Genomic DNA, 19,990 nt, shown 5'->3' on the forward strand with positions numbered 1-19,990 from the left:
GCAATTGTTAGAGTTAATTATATAATAATCACCAAGGTTAGTTTCACTTTAAAAGAATTTTAAAAATCGTTTAAAATAGATAAACTCTTTTAAATATTTGTCATCAAATTTACACCGCCTAAACCAAAATAAATGTGTATTTATGAAATTTTATTTTTGAACTTATTGAAGGGATCATGGCATGTTAGTTGTGAAGAAGAAGCAGTAAGATACTCTACAACAAAAAATATTTTAATAAAGTTTAACAAAGATTTATACATAAACACTTTATCAGATATCGCCTAAATGAAATCAAAATAATCAGGCGACATCACTGCCAAGTATTTTTGTCATTTAAATATTCGTTTATTGAATAATAAGCTTTTACCGTGGATTTATTTTTAATATGCGTTTTGAATTTTGTTAATAGTTCAATAATGTGTTGTGGAATTTTATTTAAAAATCTGATTCCGTCTATTACAAATAAATTAGTGACTTTTTGCAGTCGAATTTTTGGTACTGACAGTTGTTTTTTTTTAAATTTAATATAATAATTGTAAACTTAAAAATATCATATATATATATATATATATATATCGTAAGGTCTCTGTAAGAATATTGACCTCTGTAAACTGCTTTCTCAATGAGATCCTAAGCCGTAAATAGCTCGGATGGCTCTCTTTTGCGAAACAAATATATTTTCAATATCTGCAGCTCTACCCCAAAGTATCAATCCATAGGACATAATTCTTTGGAAATAACTAAAGTACACTATACTAGCAGTATCGATATCAGAGTAACATTTTATCTTCCTAACAGCATAAGTTGCAGCAATAAGCCGCAAGACTTAATGTGAGGCTTCCATTGAAGGTTAGAATCGAAAAGCCTTCTATCTCTAGATGTGCAGCTGTCTCACTTGCACCTTCACAACAAACTCTTACTGTGTTTGTTGTAAACTCTTATTAGGCCTTAACTTTAACTTGAAAGACTTCATTATAGACCTCAACTTGTCTAACAAAATTCACTCCTGGTTTTTCTTCTCGTGAAATACACTGTGCATTTTTTTATGAGGCCTTCGCTATTGGGACCTCTCCTTCCTCCCCTATTTTGTTGGGAACAGGGTTTTTTATTCCTTAACAATTTTTTCACGTGAATTTTTTATTTTCATCCTCGTCTTCCATAGTTCACAATATCTTTTTTTCTTCCTTCTATCATTCCATAATTCCATCTACCTTTCTCGATCATTCCATTCCTTTTATCCATTCTCAAACACTTCAGTTGTATTTTCTATTGCAGTATCACAGCTTTATTTAGTTTATATATTTTTCTCATGTACATCAATATTACATGTTTTATTTTAATTTCAATAAATTTATATTAATAAGATTAAATACTATGCATTTTTGCATCATTTCAATCAGTTCACTTTGTTCACTCTTTCAGTTCATTGTTGGGCATGGGTCTCCTCCACAAATTTTCAATAGGGGAAATAAGAAGCAAATTGCATACATTATCTTTCGACAAACTTTACCATGCCATTTGTGCATGCGTGCATTTCTCTACTGCCATATGCGAGTCCGCTAGACTATATCAGTTACTTATATCTATGAATCTCCACATTCCTATTATTGTTCCTGCTCGTCAGGGACTGTATGATTCACCATATTCCTGATCCTGTTCCTGCTCGACAGGGGCGACTTAACCTATAGTGCAGGGTGTGCAATGCACACGGGCGCCGCGGCGCTCCCTGAGACTGCTAAGAGCATCGTCCTGAACCATCATAGTACAACAATGATATGACAGAAGCAGCCAACCAGCGCGGTGGCCAAATTCAATACATTTCGCTTTCCATAAAACTTAAAACACAAGACGAATCATAAACTATCGCAGTTCGCCGCTTAGTTTCGCAACAGAGATGTGCTACAGGCATAAAAACAATGAGTGTTATTCTGCCGTCATAAGAAAGGCCGTAACTAATACCATACTGTAAGCTATACCTACTTATAAAATATCTTGTTGGAATATGAAAAAAACTTTCTTGTTACGACGGCAAGGTTAATAGTTATAGCCGCGGGAGTTGGTCAGGCCTAGGGGGCGCCAGGGTTTCATTGCACACGGGCGCTACACGAGCTAGAGCCGCCCCTGCTGCTCTTTACGTCATATCTTGCCTATAAGGCCTAGAGTAAGGGAGAACGTTTCTATGCTGTTACTGGTAACACAAATTCGTGGTAGACTTTCATCTTTACTCATAGGGATATTGAACCAAAAGACGTTTCGTAGTTTTCACACTTCCTAGCCAAGCTCAATATGAAATTGATTTCTTTCTAGACTAACCTGATTTGACTATTTTGTAATTATAAATTACTTTAATAATATCAATAAATGGACAGTATAATAGTTTTCAGGACAAGAGTGAATAGGTTTCTTTTGGGCAAGCATATGTTATCGTAAGACATTGTCTTAACTAAACATCAGAGACAGAGGTCAAATGCTTGAATTATGAAAGATTTAAAAAATACATTATTTACAGCACATTGACCCGCTTTAAATCAAGATCAGTGAGATAGATCTTAGAATTGCTCATTTGAATTACCTGCCCTGCGAACTACTCGTAAAAACGATGGCTGGTAGCACCAAAAGGTTCTGGAGTGACGACCATGAACCATAGTTAGAGTTGGGGGAAGTTTCTGGATTCGAGCAGAACAGGACTGGTCATCATGATGATCTTTGGCTGCTATGCCTTTGAGTGGGCATCTAAAGAAAAGAATAATAAAAATAACCCACTTTACAGTATTCCAGTTGAATATACTTACAGGCATCTGATTAGCATTATAATATCCTTATCAACAACACGGTGTGGAGATAGCGCGACTTATAGTCCATTTTTGCAGCGACTAACCTTCTTCCATCGGCTCACTTCACTCACTTCACTCACTTCTCATTAACGATCACAGTAACACTATCACTTCACTTGTAAACACGAAGACACAACAACACTTGATCACGTGAAACTTCCCGTTCTAACTAAACTGATTATGACTGGAAAATGGCGTATGACAAAAACATTCAAGTATTAATAATCAAGCAATACGTAGTCTATATCTATAGTTAAATTGATATATATGTTTGTCGGTTCTACATATCGTATTTTGAGATTTATATGACCAGCTGACAGCTTTTTTATTAATCTATTAGAACCTTAATAAATGAAAGAGGTAATTTAATAAACGCAGTATTTATTATAGATGAAGATCTTTGACCAATGTGTGTTGCCGGTGATGAGGTATGGATCCATGAGGATCTTTGACCAATGTGTGTTGCCGGTGATGTACGGATCCGAGATGTGGTCTTTTACAACGGGTTTCATTAGGCTAAATGTTAAACAGAGAGCAATGGAGAGAGCTACGGTCGGAGTTTCGCTGCGAGATAAAAACAAAAATGGGCAGATCAGCAGATCCGTCTGAAATGGCAGTAGGCAGGTGACATTGCTAGTGTAACTGACGAATCTTGAGCGGCTGCCACGCCCTATCCCTGAAATAAAATAGGAGAACAAGAAGTATCCAAAAGGAGAGTATCCATTTAAAAAACTTGAAACGGAACTTTCCGTTCCGTGAACTTTGTTCTTATGAAGCTGTAAATGCCTTCAGGTCAACAGAAATAACATTATCCGAAACAGTGGGTAAGTGATTACCTTATATAAATTAAAATTTAAAATGATGATAAATTAAATAACTACTGGCGTTAAAATCAGGGAGCAGACAATAGCCTCCCTGATAGGCGGAAAGGAAACTAGGGAAGAATTCCTCTCATGCTGCAAGAAAATAATTAAAAAAGTTATACAAAAAAATAAAAATTTAAGTAGACAATAAGAAAAAAGGTGATATAATGTAACTCAAATGTGATATAAAGTGTGATAAAAATGTAAATGAAAGAAAAAAGATAAAATGTAACAAGTAATGAGGGAGGAATGAAATGACACAGAGCAAAAGTGAAGGAAAGCAGAATTGTGGCATAAAAGAATAGAATGAAATTTAATATTTATAATTTAAATTATGTGAAGAATGAAAGTAGAGAATGAAAATAAAAAATTATGTGAATAAAAAATTAAATTGCCAATAAAGACCCTGTCCCACCTAAGACGGGGGCAATAAAAAAAATAAAGAACTAAAAAAAAATCATTACTTTATTATAAATCACTCTGTATATAATTATATAGAGAAACGATACAAAGACGGAGTCACGTGAACCAACTAGTGTTTGATAACGTGCGTATCTTATCGCGGAAGTGAAAAAAAAAAATAAACGTTGGCATATAATTTGCTAAATCGATGAGTAGCCATCGACATATCTTATCTTTGCTGAATGTAATCACAACTTAAATATTGAGCTGTGATATTTCATAGTTTTACTATAAATTATAATGTACAACGCTTTTGTATTATCATATATAACCGATATAGAGCATGGGACGGCAAAGCCTGTTCCACTTCCTTAGTGAAACCCCCCCCTTCGTCGCCCCTCTTCCTCCAGAAACATCAGCCTGTAATAAGCCTCTCTACCCGAGACGCAATCCTAACACCCCCACTTCCATATCTTCAGTGGCTCAATCTGAGCAGCCGAAGCAAGCCGGATCTCCTTCTCCCGCCAAGGAGCTCAAAGTCTTTCTCGCGCAATATCACGCAAATATGGACCTTGACGAGGTATCTATATTAACAGCAAAGCTCCACTAAGCCTCCAGTACATTGGAGCGCTTTCTGCATTCGGCGCTCCTTGCTGCTCTTAAAACGGAATTTAAATAAGCCTCCACACCGCACACACACCTCATGAGACTTCAACGACACCATCACCGGCATGCAAGCGAGGGTTAGGGTCAAAGAGCGTCGCTCCCGACCGTCTAGTATTTCTCGTTTCGCCAACCTAAGCTACAGTGGAAACACTATACACCTACACGGGTATAGTCCCTCTTCGTGCAAACGTCGTCTTTAAAATGGAAGACAATCTTTTTTTTTTCTTATTTGTTTCGCTAGTGTTACTACTACTCCGCTAGCTCAGTGACCCAAAGTGGGTCTTGGCCTCCGAAGCGAGAGACTTCCACTTTCCTCTATCTTGCGCCATCGTCTGCCATTGGCTGACGTTCAATTCGCGCAAGTCTGCCTTAACGCGATCGATCCAGCGATACCTGGGTCTACCCACTGGTCTTCGACCTCTCGGTTTTTCCAGGTACGCTACCTTCACGCTCCGATCCGATCCCATTCGCTCCAAGTGACCAAGCCAGCGGATTCGTTGAGCTTTATATTCGCCAATGATATTTGGCTGTGCTACTATAGTCTGAATTTCGGCATTCTTTCGGAGCCTCCAAGATCCGTCTTGATTTCTCGCTGGTCCCAAGATCTTCCGCATGATTTTGCGTTCCGTCACTAGCAGTTTACTTACCATCGCTAGTGTTGCTTACAATAATTTTATTTCGCTTTCACTGCGCGCAGACAGCTGGGAGAGAATTGTCGCTATTTGATACGGATCTTTCTTCCAGCTGCGAGTCACGACAGCGTTTTATCATTATTTATAATTTTTCTTATATAGAGTTATTGACATCTTATTCCTTTTTATTGATGTTCCAATTAAACTTCTACAATACTCCAGAAATATCTGGCTTCCTCCCTTTTGGCTAACTAAGGAGACGATGTTACTTTCCTGATTTGATTCTCCCATGGTTACTACCAGTAGCCAACTTAGATCAGCTTCACTGACTAACCTCGTGACACTGGGATCCCATGGGACCCACAAGGTGGACAGGCAACCTTGTTAAGAAGACACTGGATAAAGTTCACTTGCAACCGGGCTTACTGGAAATTTATTTACAAAGCCTAAGTCTAGGAGTAGATTTCCTAGAGTTAAAATTATGATGTTGATGTGTTTAATTACATTATTTAACACAAGAACACAGTAATGGTTTGAAATCTCCCCTGGACTCGTAGGTCTGTTGAAAGACTGTACCTCTCGAAATACCTCGACGAGGAGTAGATATGAAGAATTGGCGGTGACCCTAATGAGACATAGGATAAAGACGGTCTTGCAGTGATACGGGATTGACGGGGCATGCGGTGACCATTTGTCACGATTAGCACGCGAATCTAATTTTCTGAAACAGCTAGCAAGAAATGAAAGAGCCCAAAAAAACGTGGTAACAGCTAACAAGAAACGAAGAGCCAGTTGAGCCCAAAGTATTTAGCGTGGACGTCATGGCGGTGGAGTGCGATAGTGCGAAGGTGGAGGACAAGTCTTATATGAGAACCGGAACAAGGATCATAGACATCTCAATACGCAAAAACCAACTTCAACTCATCTGTACTGGAGAACTCCTCAGGAGGGCCCAGTGTCATTAGTTCAATGTGATTCAATGATTTAAGAACCTTAGATTTAAGTTATGATATACTTTAAGACAGAGAGCACTGACACGAAGAAACGTGAGCAAAAGTAAAAATTGATAAAAACGTATAATTGTAAAAACAAAGTTAAAAAATTGTGTAATAACAATGCAGTGCTTCTAACTTCTTCTCAATCGTTCTCTATTTAGATTGATTGTAGTCATACCCCAGTCGGTTTTAATGCTCATGCCACTCTTGCCACGTGTTGCCATGTAACTGTCTGGTGGAGGGAGAGCATTTATTTAATGAGTTTTTAGTTGATGTCCATCTGGTTGGACATTGTCCACGAGGTCTCTTGCTTTCCACTTGCATCACCAAACGTTCTATTAAGTCCACATTACAGGTGATATGTTCAAACAACTTGAGGTAATTGTACAGTCGACAATAATGTCTCTTTTATAGTTCTTCTTTTAGGATCGAAACGTGGACGGGATTCTTAGCATCCTTCTCCAGCACCACATTTTAATTTTCATCGATTCAGATCGATCCAGAATCGTAAATGTCCAGATCTTAACTCCGTATGGAAATACTGAAAAGACCAGACTTCTCATTAGTCGAACCTTTGTGTCTCTGGTTATTCTGCGATTTTTCTAGATTTTTATAAGTTTGTGATGTTTCTAACATTATACATTTAAAAAGAGTACAGCTAACTACGCAATTCGGCACAACGTAATTTCAAGTTTCACATACTTTAGTCATGCAGAAATTGGTGTCATATTTATCAATATTAATAAATTTCGCTAGCGTTTGTAATTAATTTCCATATGCCGGAATTTTAAAGCGGAATTTTCTTTATCAGTAACTGTATAAATACTAAGCTGTATGATAAATATCATATCTGTGTTATTTTGGGAATAATTATTGAACGTTTAAGTTTCGTAAAGCGCTATTGTCCGGATTGTTTCATTTGGTCACCCTTGTATCAGACTATATGACTGCAAGCCTCTCCTAAAGATATCTATAGGGAGATATACTATAATAGCCTCAATATAGAGATATTGGCGATCGCAACGTGATATTATGGTATACAAAGGATATTTTTGCCCATTCTCTGGATTCATAGTATAAGCATCGAACTTGCGACCAACAATCACAATTCTCTTCTAGCGTGATGCCACCACTTCTCAACTCACTGGTCGTTCTATTTTAATAATATTTGTATAAGAATTTGAAACATTATGTGAGATTTGCCGACGCCACTAACATTTTTTGTCTTTACAACATACTACTGTGATCAAAAAGTAAGGGAAATTTTTATTTAAAACTCCCGAATATTAGGAATGCAGGTATTTTTTCCTCGATTGGTAGGACTGTCTACAACATTTGTTAAGCGTTTTTTTGTGAAGTTTTAATATCATTTATTTGATCTCAAACCATTTTGAAGGATGTTTCGTATCTCAAATGCCTCAAGTCTATGTTGGTTGAAGTACTGCATTGGTTCTTCGCGGATTTCTTTGCCAAAATCTCAACTCATGTCGTTTCGCAAGGCACTGTATTCATCTGATTTGGCTTCGTGCGCTTTTGAATATTCAGCAAATTCAAAAGGCCAACGCAGGGAGGCCATTTTGACACGCTTAGAAAGATTACAGCTAGAAGATATTTATACATTTACAATAGATACAATCCTTTATCTACTTTTTAATATTCTTTTCAATCCACTCACTCCCTCTTATCTCAAATCGAGGTTTCAATTTCTTCAGGATACACATGAGAGGTCTGTGAGATCATCAGAGAATCTGGAATTAAAAGTACCGGCGCATTCTTCCTCGTTTATGGCCAAATCTATCACCACGCAAGCCGTTCGATTGTGGAATGATTTACCTCTGAATATAAGACGCGCTTACTCACTACTTATATTTAAGAAAATGGTTAAGAACTATTTACTAGATGTATGATTATCTTTATGTTAATTCATTTTTTTTTTCATCCCCTGTTTTGTTTATTCTTTCTGAAGTAACTGCGATCGAAATCAGTTTAATGTTTTTATTTATTATTACATTATATTTATAATGTACTATATCTTATTTATAATAAATATATATGTTATATACATATACATGTATGTCTTTGTATAAGTACGTTTGTTTGTAAGTGACTATGTTTTTAAACGTCAACTACCCAATATTAGTACTTCTACCTTTTACATACTATGGTTGTCTGTAGGAGATTGCCTTGTGTGATAAGACCGCCCATTGTACTTTTTTGTATATTATTGTGACTATTTAAATGTGTCTTAACGTGTATAATAAAGAATAATAGATAAAAAATATTAATAAATAAATAGTAGCTGATCGCCAATTACAAATTTTAATTTAAAGAAATAGTGCGCTCTAGATCAGAACATTACAAATTTGTATATAGATAAAATTTATAATAACAGGATATGATTATAATAATAAATAAATGAATAAGAAAATGTATTATATAAACAAATATATGTATCAAACAACAAATAATCCTAATAACCCATCCTAAGTAAGAAAAGGACCAATATTTAGCCACTCCCGCTATAGATGTAAAAAAGACGATTTAAAACGTTTAAAACCAAAAGTGGCGGTTTAAAACCCCAAATAAATCTTTTTAAACGGTTTAAAACTCGCCTACTAAAATATAAGAACAGTGTTTTTACACATCATTATCGACAATACTTGGTCTTGTGTTAGTTACCTATGCAGTTTATACCTATGTAGGTAAGTATATTACATATAAAGTACTATAATTATAAAGAAACAATATTAGATACAATAGATTAAAATATGTACCTAAATCATAAAGAAATTGTGGATAGGAGTTTTGACCTTTATTTCCAAGTAGTTAAGGTCTACTCAAAGGTCCACTCCTCAATTTCTGTTCAAAGAGTTTGCCGACAGAGAGCCACCGCCGACAGCTATGCACACACACACACACACATACACACGCACAGTGAATGCCCTCTGTTTTACTTGCACATGAAAGAGACAACGTTAGGTATGGTATGTATGTATGGTATGAATCTTTTCAAAATAACCAATATAGTTAACTAGGTAATAGTTTTTCAACTTAGCTAGGTAATGTCTACGCTTGGAATAGATAATGTGTTTATATTTAAGAAAATCATAGTCGTCAACACTAAACGTTAAAAATCGAAAAAAATGGGTTTTTTCGGTTTTAAACCGTTTTTTTCGTTTTAAACCATTTTTTTCGTTTTAAACCGATTGGTTTAATTCGTTTTAAACCGACCTTACATCTATAACTCCCGCACATGCAGTCCGCTGATAAATGCGTATGCGGCAAACAATGCGAATTACACAACCGCCACCGTCAAATCACTCAACACGTGTTTCGCCCCTCCACGGGGCATCTTCAGGAGTTATGTTACACCGATTAGTGCCAAACACAGTGAGAGTGTAAAAAAGGTCAAATAAGTCTAAACTAGTTGCTGGCTCCTATAATAAATGCACGCTGCGATAGTTTGAGTTTACACGAGGAGTATGCAGTAATAAAGGATTTCTCACGACGTTGGCATGTGCACGAATCCACTACCCACTTAGAAGCTTGTAACAGTCTATTTTACCGTTCGTTAAAGGCATTAGATAGGCTATATTAGCACTGCGTCTCCGTTCCTGAAGGATCTATGAAGCCTTTTAAGGTATAGTAAAGATTAGCATACAAACTTTCTGTAGAGTCAAGTTTTAGGTACAAATAATTTGTATTTTTGCAAAAAATCAATATTTTTGGACATATCACATTTGTTTATACATAAAACATAAAATCAATGCATGAATATGGTAACAATATTGCATTAGGGAAACGAAACAAAGACTGTTCTACAGGTGTATCTAAATGATAAGATGAAAATTTAAAACACAGAGATAAATAAATAAACAATTATGTTTCCAGTACAGCTGCCGAAACAGTTGCAGCATATCAAGTACCAAGTTCGGTACAGAGCGCCGTCTCCACCACCGCCAGGTGTCACGCGAACACCAGAGGAGATTGAAGCGGAGATCAAGAGGGTCGAAGCAGAGTATGAGAATCTAGCTCTCGTGTTTATTGAGTATGTACACAATTACTTTCTGATACATATTACCACCGTCAAGGCTATGGGCAGACTAAATTATTTTCGAACCTTTAAATGTAGCAATCAATTAAATTTGCTTAAGATTTATAATGCAAATAAGAAAGGAAAAAGAAATATATAAATTTATACTCCGCTTTCCTCATGGGCGACCATCAGTAGAAACAAAAGTAAGGACTATAATAAAAAGTCCAGTAAAGCCTGATCATAAGAACACAAAATATTATAAAATATCAAGGCAAATTTAATAACAATAGTAAAATTACAAATTAAAATTTGTAATTTAAAATTGTTGATGTAGAAAATAAAATAAAAAAGATGCTGTAATAAGAACCAAATTTAACAATAAATGTACACGAGGGAAATAAGGTGATGCAAGAGAAGATCAAAAGGTGATGAATGAAAAAAATTGTGAAGAATGAAAGGAGAAGGATAAATAAAAATAAAAATACTGAAAAGACTGTTTAACCCCATGTGGTAATATCCATATTCCACACAAAGCAAGGAGACGAAAAAAAAGCTTTCGTCATACCAATAAGAGCTACGTAAGCTAGCTAGCAGCATCTGTAATGCTTTGAAGCAAGAAGCATTCCTAGATGATGCAGCTGCGAACTCTGTCTCCCAGACTTCCGCAGGACGTGATGTGGACTGAACCTCCCGTGATCTGCCAGTGGTTTGACCCTCGCCGCTTCTGGGTCAACACCTACATCAATGACTACAAGTTCAATGAAGATAAGCTAACCGTGCAGTTCAGGACGGGTGTTCTGTGTGAGGAATACATTTAATAAACTTGCTAGAATTATTTAGGAATATTATATAGGATGACTGATTTTAGGTGTAAAAACTTGGGTGACTTTATAGCTCATTTGTTTTCAATTAATGTATGGAACTACTTGTCGAAATAATAAGGCTTCAGAAATAATGACGTAATGATAATATAGTAAGAAAAAGCGTTTTAGAATTCCGATTGCGACATATTAAAATATTGTTTGCTATCCCTGCAGACTTTAAATTGAAGAAGTTATAACTTTGCCGCAATATAATTTAAAAAATAATGTAATATAGAAAAATGATCCTATTATATAAGATTTATTAATGATAAATGAGGAATACATTTACATATTTAAACCTTTAGCACCTATAAACAATAATCTTGTAATGATAAATTACAAAAAAATCAAATAGATCTGTAAAGTGATAAAATATCATCATTTCCACTCTTTTACATTATTGTCATTATTTCCATGTTTATCGTCATCGACATTATCATCATCGTCTTCACCATGTTTTTCATTATTGTCACTATTACCATGTTTATAAGCATCGTCGTTATCATCATCATCACCTTCATCGTGTTTTTCATTATTCTCATTAATGTCTTGTTTGTTGTCTACGTTATTAATCATATCTTAACCGTGTCTTTCATTATTGTCATTATTTACATATTTATCCTCATTATCATCATTAATATTTTCACCATGTTTTTCATTATTGTCATTATTGCCATGTTTGTCGTTGTGGTCGTCTTCACCGTGTTTTTCACTATTGTAATGTTTGTCGTCATAGTCATTATTATTTTCATTATTATTGTCATCATCATCATCGTCTTCGTCGTCGTAGTCATTATTATTACTATTGCCATATTCATTATCGTCGAAAAAATTATTATCCCTGTTACCTTTTTGGACATCATATTGTCCCTTTTATTTTTATTTTACAACAGAATATTTTCAATTTTAATTCTTGCCACGGTAGCCTATATAATAAGATTACAATACATGTGTTTACATTTTCAATGTGTTATTACATTATATTTTATTGTTTTATTTTGTATTAGACTTTACATTTTTATGACAAGAATACGTTAAATCAAGAGTCTCAATAGAACATGCATTGTGTCCACTCATAAAGTGAACAGATGACCTTGTTAAGATAGTCATCTGACATTATTTATGGGACAAGATTATGTCCATCAATGGTTGATGGTGAAAGATGATGGTAATAGTGAGACGTGGTGATGTCTGTCCGGTTTCCTTCTTGCATGGAATCAAGTTCGTCAAGTTCTATAACTATCACGCTTTGCGTAACTTTAAAATACTTTGTATCCTTTAACAGGGCCCATCGGAATCGCCACTTTGCGCTATAGTAACCTTCCGTACCAGGGTTGGGATATAAGACCGGATCCAGAAAGGTAACACAGTTGAAATATCTTATAATATAGTCAAATAGATGGGCATATCACCCACTTGATGAACAGACGATGTAATCAAAGTCGATGGAAGTCGCTGGAAATGGGGTGCGCAAGATCAATGATCATACCTTTGGGGGAGGCATATAGGCCTTCCAGTGGATGTATATGTTGACATAGTGATGGTTGTCTACCTACCCAAACGAAAGACTTTTAACTCGCCCGAAACCAATTATGAGAGTCGTCGCTTTTAACATTTTCCATTCATCAACAAGTTATCTTCTGCTGATAGACGCCTACAAGGCAAGGGCCTTTCCCAAAGATCGCCACGATGACAGGTCATGCACAGCCTGTATCCAGCAACTTACTGTGACCTCAAATATGTCGTCGGTCTATCAAGTGGGGGGTCTACCGACTCCGCGTCTACCTACTAGTGGAGTCCATTCGAGAACTTTTCGGCCCCGACTGTTATCGATTGCAGGGATGAATTTACATTTCATTTGATGTTAATTATGTATGGTATTCTCTCTAAAAAACAATAGTTCTAGAAATAAAAACCAAAGTGTATTACTATCTGCACCAGCAGATTTTGTACTTCTAGAAGTCCTGCGGCCTGTCGCATTTAAATAAAAAATATGTACCGCATTTCAGAGTGAATACTTTTAACACGTTCACTGCGGGCCCAATTTTGAAGAACTTTCAGCTGGTGCGGCTGAGGTCGAATCAGCCTCAAGCTGAACTTCCTAGTAGTGCGGTTGAGGCCTTTTCTGCCTCATGTTCATCAATATTTTTTTACAATATTGAATCAATGCTTCGCAGACATAAAGAAAGCTATATTTGTCTTTGTCATACCTCATACGGTTGAGTGTAAACAGCCGTCGCACTAGAGAGAAAACACGAGTTTTACGCGCCGCACCAGTGCAAAGTCTACCATAAGGCTGAATCGACCTCAAGCCGCAGTGAACGTGTTAAATGGTTATTGAAAGTAAGTGTAAAAGCTCGAAGACTTTTTGCTAACAAATGAGCTATAAATTCTCTCATTTAAAACTTATAACCGACTCCCTTTTATGGAGAAGAGATCTAGGAGATATATGTAGGCTTTGTTGCCAGCAACGGCGTGATCATCAACGTGACGGGCGTGGCGGTGACCGTCACGTGGTTGTGTGTCGGCAACACCGTCCGACTTCGCTGGATCGCGAATGCAACCACCCGCGCTCTCAAACAACACTTCGATAAACCATACAGCGTCAAGAAAATGATACAGGTTCATTTATAATATATATAATTTAAATCATTAAGAAATTTCACAAGTGTACATTTTTTATGGCCCCCGCTATTGGGGGCCTCTCGTACCCCTAACTTATTGGGATCAGGAACTTTATTATTCAATAATTTTTTCAGTATTTTCTTTATTAATCACTCTCTTTCACGCGTCACAATATCTTCCATTCCTTACTTTCGTCCTTCACAATATCTTTCGATTTGCTCTTTTATACCTTCTTTCTTTGTTCGTCTTTCTTCCATCATCTTCTTACTCTAAGGTGGCTAGGTACATTTATTTTATTTTTTTATTTTGTTCTTACATTTTATTTTTATCGTTACTAATACATAACAATTCTATACATAATTTGTCATACATTTCTATTTATTTTGTTAAAATCGTTTACATGCTTTTTTATTTCATTTCTTGTTTCGCACAAGTGTACATTAAAAGAAGAATGCTAGAATCCAAATTGATACAGGCTAGAATCACAAGTTGTGTTACTCCATAATGAACACTCCTATCCGCTGGTACGATCAGGTTGAAACCACACTCGATGTGTCAGTAACCAAAACAATACACACCAAAGAAAACCAGCAAAGAGGGCGTAACATGCGCAACAAACTTTCAAAAAAGGATTCGCAATTGTTCAGGGAGAGTTGGTATATACGCGCCCTGATGCGGACCACCTGTGGACCTATATCCTTAACCCTTTTGTTACCAGCGACGGAGTTAGCCGGCATCTACCTTGTAATGTGGGCTTATATGTAGATCTGTTTTAAGATTTATCACAGCCAAATATATTACTAAGAATTATCCTAACTTCTATTTTTAATTAATGTACCAGTAAAATCTTTAAATATGATTCCATTCAATAATTGTATTTTGTGAGTAAACTTGTCTTCTTCGCGAAGCTGATGCGTGAGGCTGCGTGTGATTTCTTCCCGGACTTCGACGGGCACAATCACGTGGAGGGCAGCTGTCCGAAGGAGTGGGTGGCTGAACATCACAACTACCACGCTATGGCCTGCCTGTCCAGGGGCTATAACTTTCAGTGGAGCAGGTTGGTGTTTTGGTTACCTTACTAACTCCCGATCCACAACACAATTTAAGCGAAAAGAGAACGCCTAACGTATTTTTAATTGTATTACTTGAAGCTACATATAATCGTTCATTTTTTTATTATTATTAGAATATATATTAACAGACATTATCGTTCGTGCTATCTTTATTATGTTTAATATTTCCGAATATATTTTTGCTCACGTTTTTGGGTTTTACAGTGTTTACTAAGTCTCTTGGTCTATTTTAAGAACGCCCTAACAATGTCTAGTTTTAAAATTACGTTTTGTGCGACCACTTTCACATACCAACTTCGGAAACACTCTGCGATGTGGAGGTGTTTAGCGCCGCCAGGAAGGCAGACATGTTCAGGTTTCCCGGACACTATCCTTAATATCGGGAGAGCTTTTGCCTTTGTGTTATAGGGTTCTTGCAATTTCTGAATCACTAACATCGGACCCCACTCCTGGGGGAGGAGGAGTCTGCCTATGCAGACGAGTTGAAGTTTTGCGTTTTGTGATGTCTAAGGTAGTTGTCCCGGGCCAGTTCTCCTCCTCCACCCTATCGTACCCTACCACCCGCGTCCAAGCTAATCACTTTGGGTTCATCTTCCTCTTTATTTCTTACTATCGCCTAAAAGTTCTTCAAAACAAGAATCAAAAATAATGTAAAACAAATCAACATATCCCTATAAAGAAACAAAATAATAAAAATGTAAGAGTAACAATAATAGTAGAATATAAGTAAAAATGTGATATATAGAAAATAAGAAAATGTAACAGTAATGAGGAATGAATGAAAAGCGATACAGAGCGAAAGGGAAAGATAGTAGAATTGTTGAACGAAAGAAATGAATGAAAGATAATATGAAGTATGAAAGAAGAGAATGAAAATGAAAAAATGTCAGTGAATAAGTAAATAAAAAGTCCCTGTCCCACACCAGATAGGGGGTACCAGAGGCTCCCAATAACGGGGCCATTTAAAAAAATGTTCTTGAGTGTCGTCTGTTTAAAAAACCATTGTTCTATCTTCGCTTAAATTGTGTCGTTAGTAAGGACATGAGTTAACAATTGTGTGAATGTATCTATCTTCAAGCGAGTGGTTTCCAGAATTTTCACTTCGCAATGTCATCTCGGCAGATGGAACGTGTCTGCTGGAAGCAGAAATATCGTGATGCAGATGCGGGAGGCTGTTGATAAGAAGCGGGAGGCAAGTGTCTATAGTTAAATTATATACTCCGTATTTAGTATCCCGCTGCAGACACTCACAACACTGCAAGCGCTAACCTCACCTCATCACAGGGTTATAAACAATAGAACCAAATACTACTCATCACATCGCACCACACGTTTATAGGGAGCGGCCGCCTGCTCCCTAGCCGCGAACAACGTGGGCGAACCAAGTTTGGACCCGGATCCCCCCTCGGCTACCCTGTGGTCCCAACACATCATCAAAACAAAGCTCTACTCGGGTAGAGCAGTTTACTAAGTGCGAAGGTCTTTGTGCAAATGGAACGCGTCCGGTCCAGCTTTTTGTTTTAAGTTCACGGACCTTTCTGCTTCGTAAACCGAGTTCTGATGAAGCTGTAAAAGCCTTAGGACTAAAAGCATCAACATCAACCCAGAATAAGATCATATTCTTTTAGAGACTCACGCATTGGAAAACCTTCTGATTTATACCTTTTAGACACCAGTTGGAAAGATATAAAATATTATGTATCCAGTATTCTGTGCCTGTGGTCCACGCTGCGGTCCTGAACCGCATACACACAACACGAACTCTACACAACTCTACTTGGGTAGAGCGCTTTACTACCTGAGAATGTCTTCATGCAACTGGTACGCGCGCCGTGGATCAGACCATGGTCCGCCTGGTAGCCCACTGTCCCGCATTCAGAAGACTCCAAGTCGACTCCGAATGCCGGTCAGACAAGATTGAGGATGCGACCATCGCCTCCATTATATCAGAGGAAGAGAAAAGCAAATCCTTCCTAAACTACGGTAAAAAAGGTAGCCAGAACAGCAATAGAGAGAAATATAACTTAATTATAGGCTCAAATATTGTCAGATAGGAAATAAAATAGTGAGTAGAAATGTTGCAATAAGTGGAATAAAAGATAAAAAGTAAAAGAATGTAAAGCTGCATAAAACTAAGATTTAAAAAAATTGTTAATAAAGATACCTAGAAAGTAGTGGTTGAGAATGGATGTATGGCGAAGAGAACGTAAGAGAAAGATTCATAAAATTGTAGAATGAAAGAAGTAGAAAGATGGATTATGTGTTGAATGAAAGAAGTAGAAAGATAATAAAAAAATAACGTGGAAAAATAAATCCGCTTTTATTACCTGCTTTTAAGTTTTCGGAACGGAAGGGTCCGTGAACTTAGCTCCGATGAACCTGTAAAAGCCTTCGGGCTATCAGCAATAACATCAACAGAGAATAAGTACTAGTAACATTGAAATCTGGCGGTAATATACAACTTATCTATCTAAAAGATTAAGGCCTTACTTTGCGGAAGTCCATTAAGAAAGAGCCTAATATATATAATAGCGGAAGTAGCTATATATTAGTCCCTTTTTCTTAGATACAACCTATCGATCAGTGTCCTAACTTAAAAACTTTGTATTTTTTTTTTTGGTTATATTTCTATTATGAATTTGATATGTTAGTAGCACATATATTAATTTTCAGCTTACAACATATATGAAGAAGAGTATTTTTATATATGCCGATGGTAGCTTACTATTTTTATTGTTAAAATAATCAACGAATCAAAAATGCATATAAATGCCTACTTGAATAAAGATATTTCAGATTTGAATTTAAAAAAATGTCAATATAACGATCCGAAATACATTTTACTTAGGTACTAGTGTTTAGCGATATATAGGTTTAGTTTTGATACCTAGATTTCTATAAACAGACACCAATCAATGTTCTAATTGCAGGCTAAGTTCGCCCTTCTGCATGTGACTCCACAACAGACGACAATACTCAACTGCAACGAGTTGACGCAGAACTTCGACCTGGAGCCGATGGCGGGGTTGCCGGTTAGTCACTCTATCTCACACTCTTACCGCACAAATAAGAGTTACTTGCAATTTCTTAAAAAGTGACTGCAATTCTTTGTAGAGATTTTTTAATTTCATTTATAGCTCTATCGGTTTTAGTTTTATTTGAGAGAACATACAATTGGGTTATAAGAATTATTCATTTAACAACAGTATAGGTGTCTGTCAAATAACAGACACCTTCGGTCTGTATAACTGTGTTCATCACGCGGTGATAGCAATATCACATCACACGAACTCGCGCGTGTATTGCACGGTAGAGACTCAAGATGCGATCGCAAGGTTCATCGATGTGAATACGGGAACCGCCGCATATACACTGGCGCACAACCTGATGAAGCCAATATGGAGTAGGGATGAGGAAGTGGTCACACGAAATGTCATTTTAAAACCTGAACATTGTTTGGGCGTCGTTAAAAACAAACAAGACACCAATAATTTAAAAAAATGATCATAATTTTAGTTGACTTTAACTTAGTTTTAAATAGTTTACAATTTAAGTTAGTTAATAGATTAAGAAACTAAATAAACATTAACATGCAAAATTGTGAGCTAAAAGTTTTTCGGAAATAATGAATGTAAATGTTTAAATTATATAAAGGAATAGGCATTTGTCTTCCATCTCACCTTATGGAAAGTGTAGATGAAGACGAAGGTGGTACACGCGCATCCAAAAGAAACCAGTTCACTCTACTCTTAAAGGCTCCAGAGTTCAACTCATCAGGAAAAATAGACCCAGGCAGGTCGTTCCAAATCTTGGCGACTCTCACCAAAAACGAGCTATCAACAGTTTAGTTCGACTTTTGGGTATGTCAACAACGTATGGATGAAACTTTTGCCTGCGCCTAGTAGTCAGATAAAGGAATGGAGATGGCTCAATCAATTCGAAAAGAGCCTTCGAGCATTCTCCAAAGTGTATCCTATAAAAGCCTATAAGCTGGCAAATCGACGACGATGCTCAAGGGTGTGTAGTCTGCTATTTGAGGGCTTTTAGTTGTTAATTAGCTTACTAGTTTATTTTTATTTCTTTTATTTATCACATATTTGGCGCGTAAATGTTGTTTATAAATATATAATACAAGCAACAGAATAGCGATGTGTTTAAAAGTATCTTTAATCAAAATCATTAATAACACAAAGATAAAATAAAAGCAAAAAAGTAATGTGATATAGAGTAATAATAGAATATAAGTAAAAAATGTGATATAGATAGAATATAAGAAAATGTAAAAGTGATGTGGAATGAATGAAAGGCGATACAGAGCGAAAGAGAAAGACAGTGGAATTGTGGAAAGAAAGAAATGAACGACAGATAATATGAAGTATGAAAGAAGAGAAAGAAAATAAAAAAAATGTATGTGAAAAATAATAAATGTAAACAAAAAGTCCCTATCCCACACCAGATAGAGACCACACCATGAGAGGCTCCCAAAAACGGGGACAAAAAAATGTGTATATATTTACTTTTTCAGTATTTCCCGGATCTGTTTACACTGAATCTGTCTTACGGATCGGTGGATGCACGTCGTGCGGCGTTCTCTATGAAGTACAAACTGGTGGAGACAGTCTTCAGCATGCTGACGGAACTGAAGCTGTCCAGCTACTCCTGACTCCTCGATCATATAGAACTACAGTGTGAGATCAGCTTGTCATATGCTATTGGTCACTCTATAGTTATCTAGCTTAAAATACATAGTGCAAGGCAAAACTAGAAGACTGGGTAGTGGTTTTTCACACAAAACTACCTAATCTCTCTCCGTGGTAGTATTTTACGATGGATTAAGAACCTTTGTAACTCTGAAATAGTTCCTTGCACTATTATAGATATCCCTGAAAGCCTGGGAATATTTGAGTCCCTTGTGCAAGTTAATCAAAACCTATCCTGACTCCATACATCATGCCTATCATAAAGGGTCTCTAGTTATATATGTAAAAGGTTTAAAAGTTT

At 36.5% G+C, this 19,990-nt stretch overlaps 1 protein-coding gene across 1 annotated transcript in view; it reads left to right on the forward strand.

Annotated features, from left to right (window-relative positions):
* The window catches only part of LOC137922918 (dynein axonemal intermediate chain 7 homolog), a 55,958-nt gene extending 36,306 nt beyond the window's left edge, over nucleotides 1-19,652 (forward strand). Inside the window, exons 16-23 of the mRNA XM_068766029.1 lie at nucleotides 10,284-10,440; nucleotides 11,087-11,229; nucleotides 12,577-12,652; nucleotides 13,760-13,913; nucleotides 14,825-14,973; nucleotides 16,112-16,181; nucleotides 17,920-18,021; nucleotides 19,515-19,652. Of these exons, the coding sequence (XP_068622130.1) occupies nucleotides 10,284-10,440; nucleotides 11,087-11,229; nucleotides 12,577-12,652; nucleotides 13,760-13,913; nucleotides 14,825-14,973; nucleotides 16,112-16,181; nucleotides 17,920-18,021; nucleotides 19,515-19,652 (989 nt within the window). The remainder of the gene's footprint in view (nucleotides 1-10,283; nucleotides 10,441-11,086; nucleotides 11,230-12,576; nucleotides 12,653-13,759; nucleotides 13,914-14,824; nucleotides 14,974-16,111; nucleotides 16,182-17,919; nucleotides 18,022-19,514) is intronic.
* Nucleotides 19,653-19,990: the final 338 nt, after the last annotated feature.

This window comes from Battus philenor, unplaced genomic scaffold (genome assembly GCF_028537555.1).
Source record: "Battus philenor isolate CCGP_79_NKW_IND1 unplaced genomic scaffold, ilBatPhil1.0.hap1 SCAF_20, whole genome shotgun sequence".
In the NCBI taxonomy this organism is placed as follows: Eukaryota; Metazoa; Arthropoda; class Insecta; order Lepidoptera; family Papilionidae; genus Battus; species Battus philenor.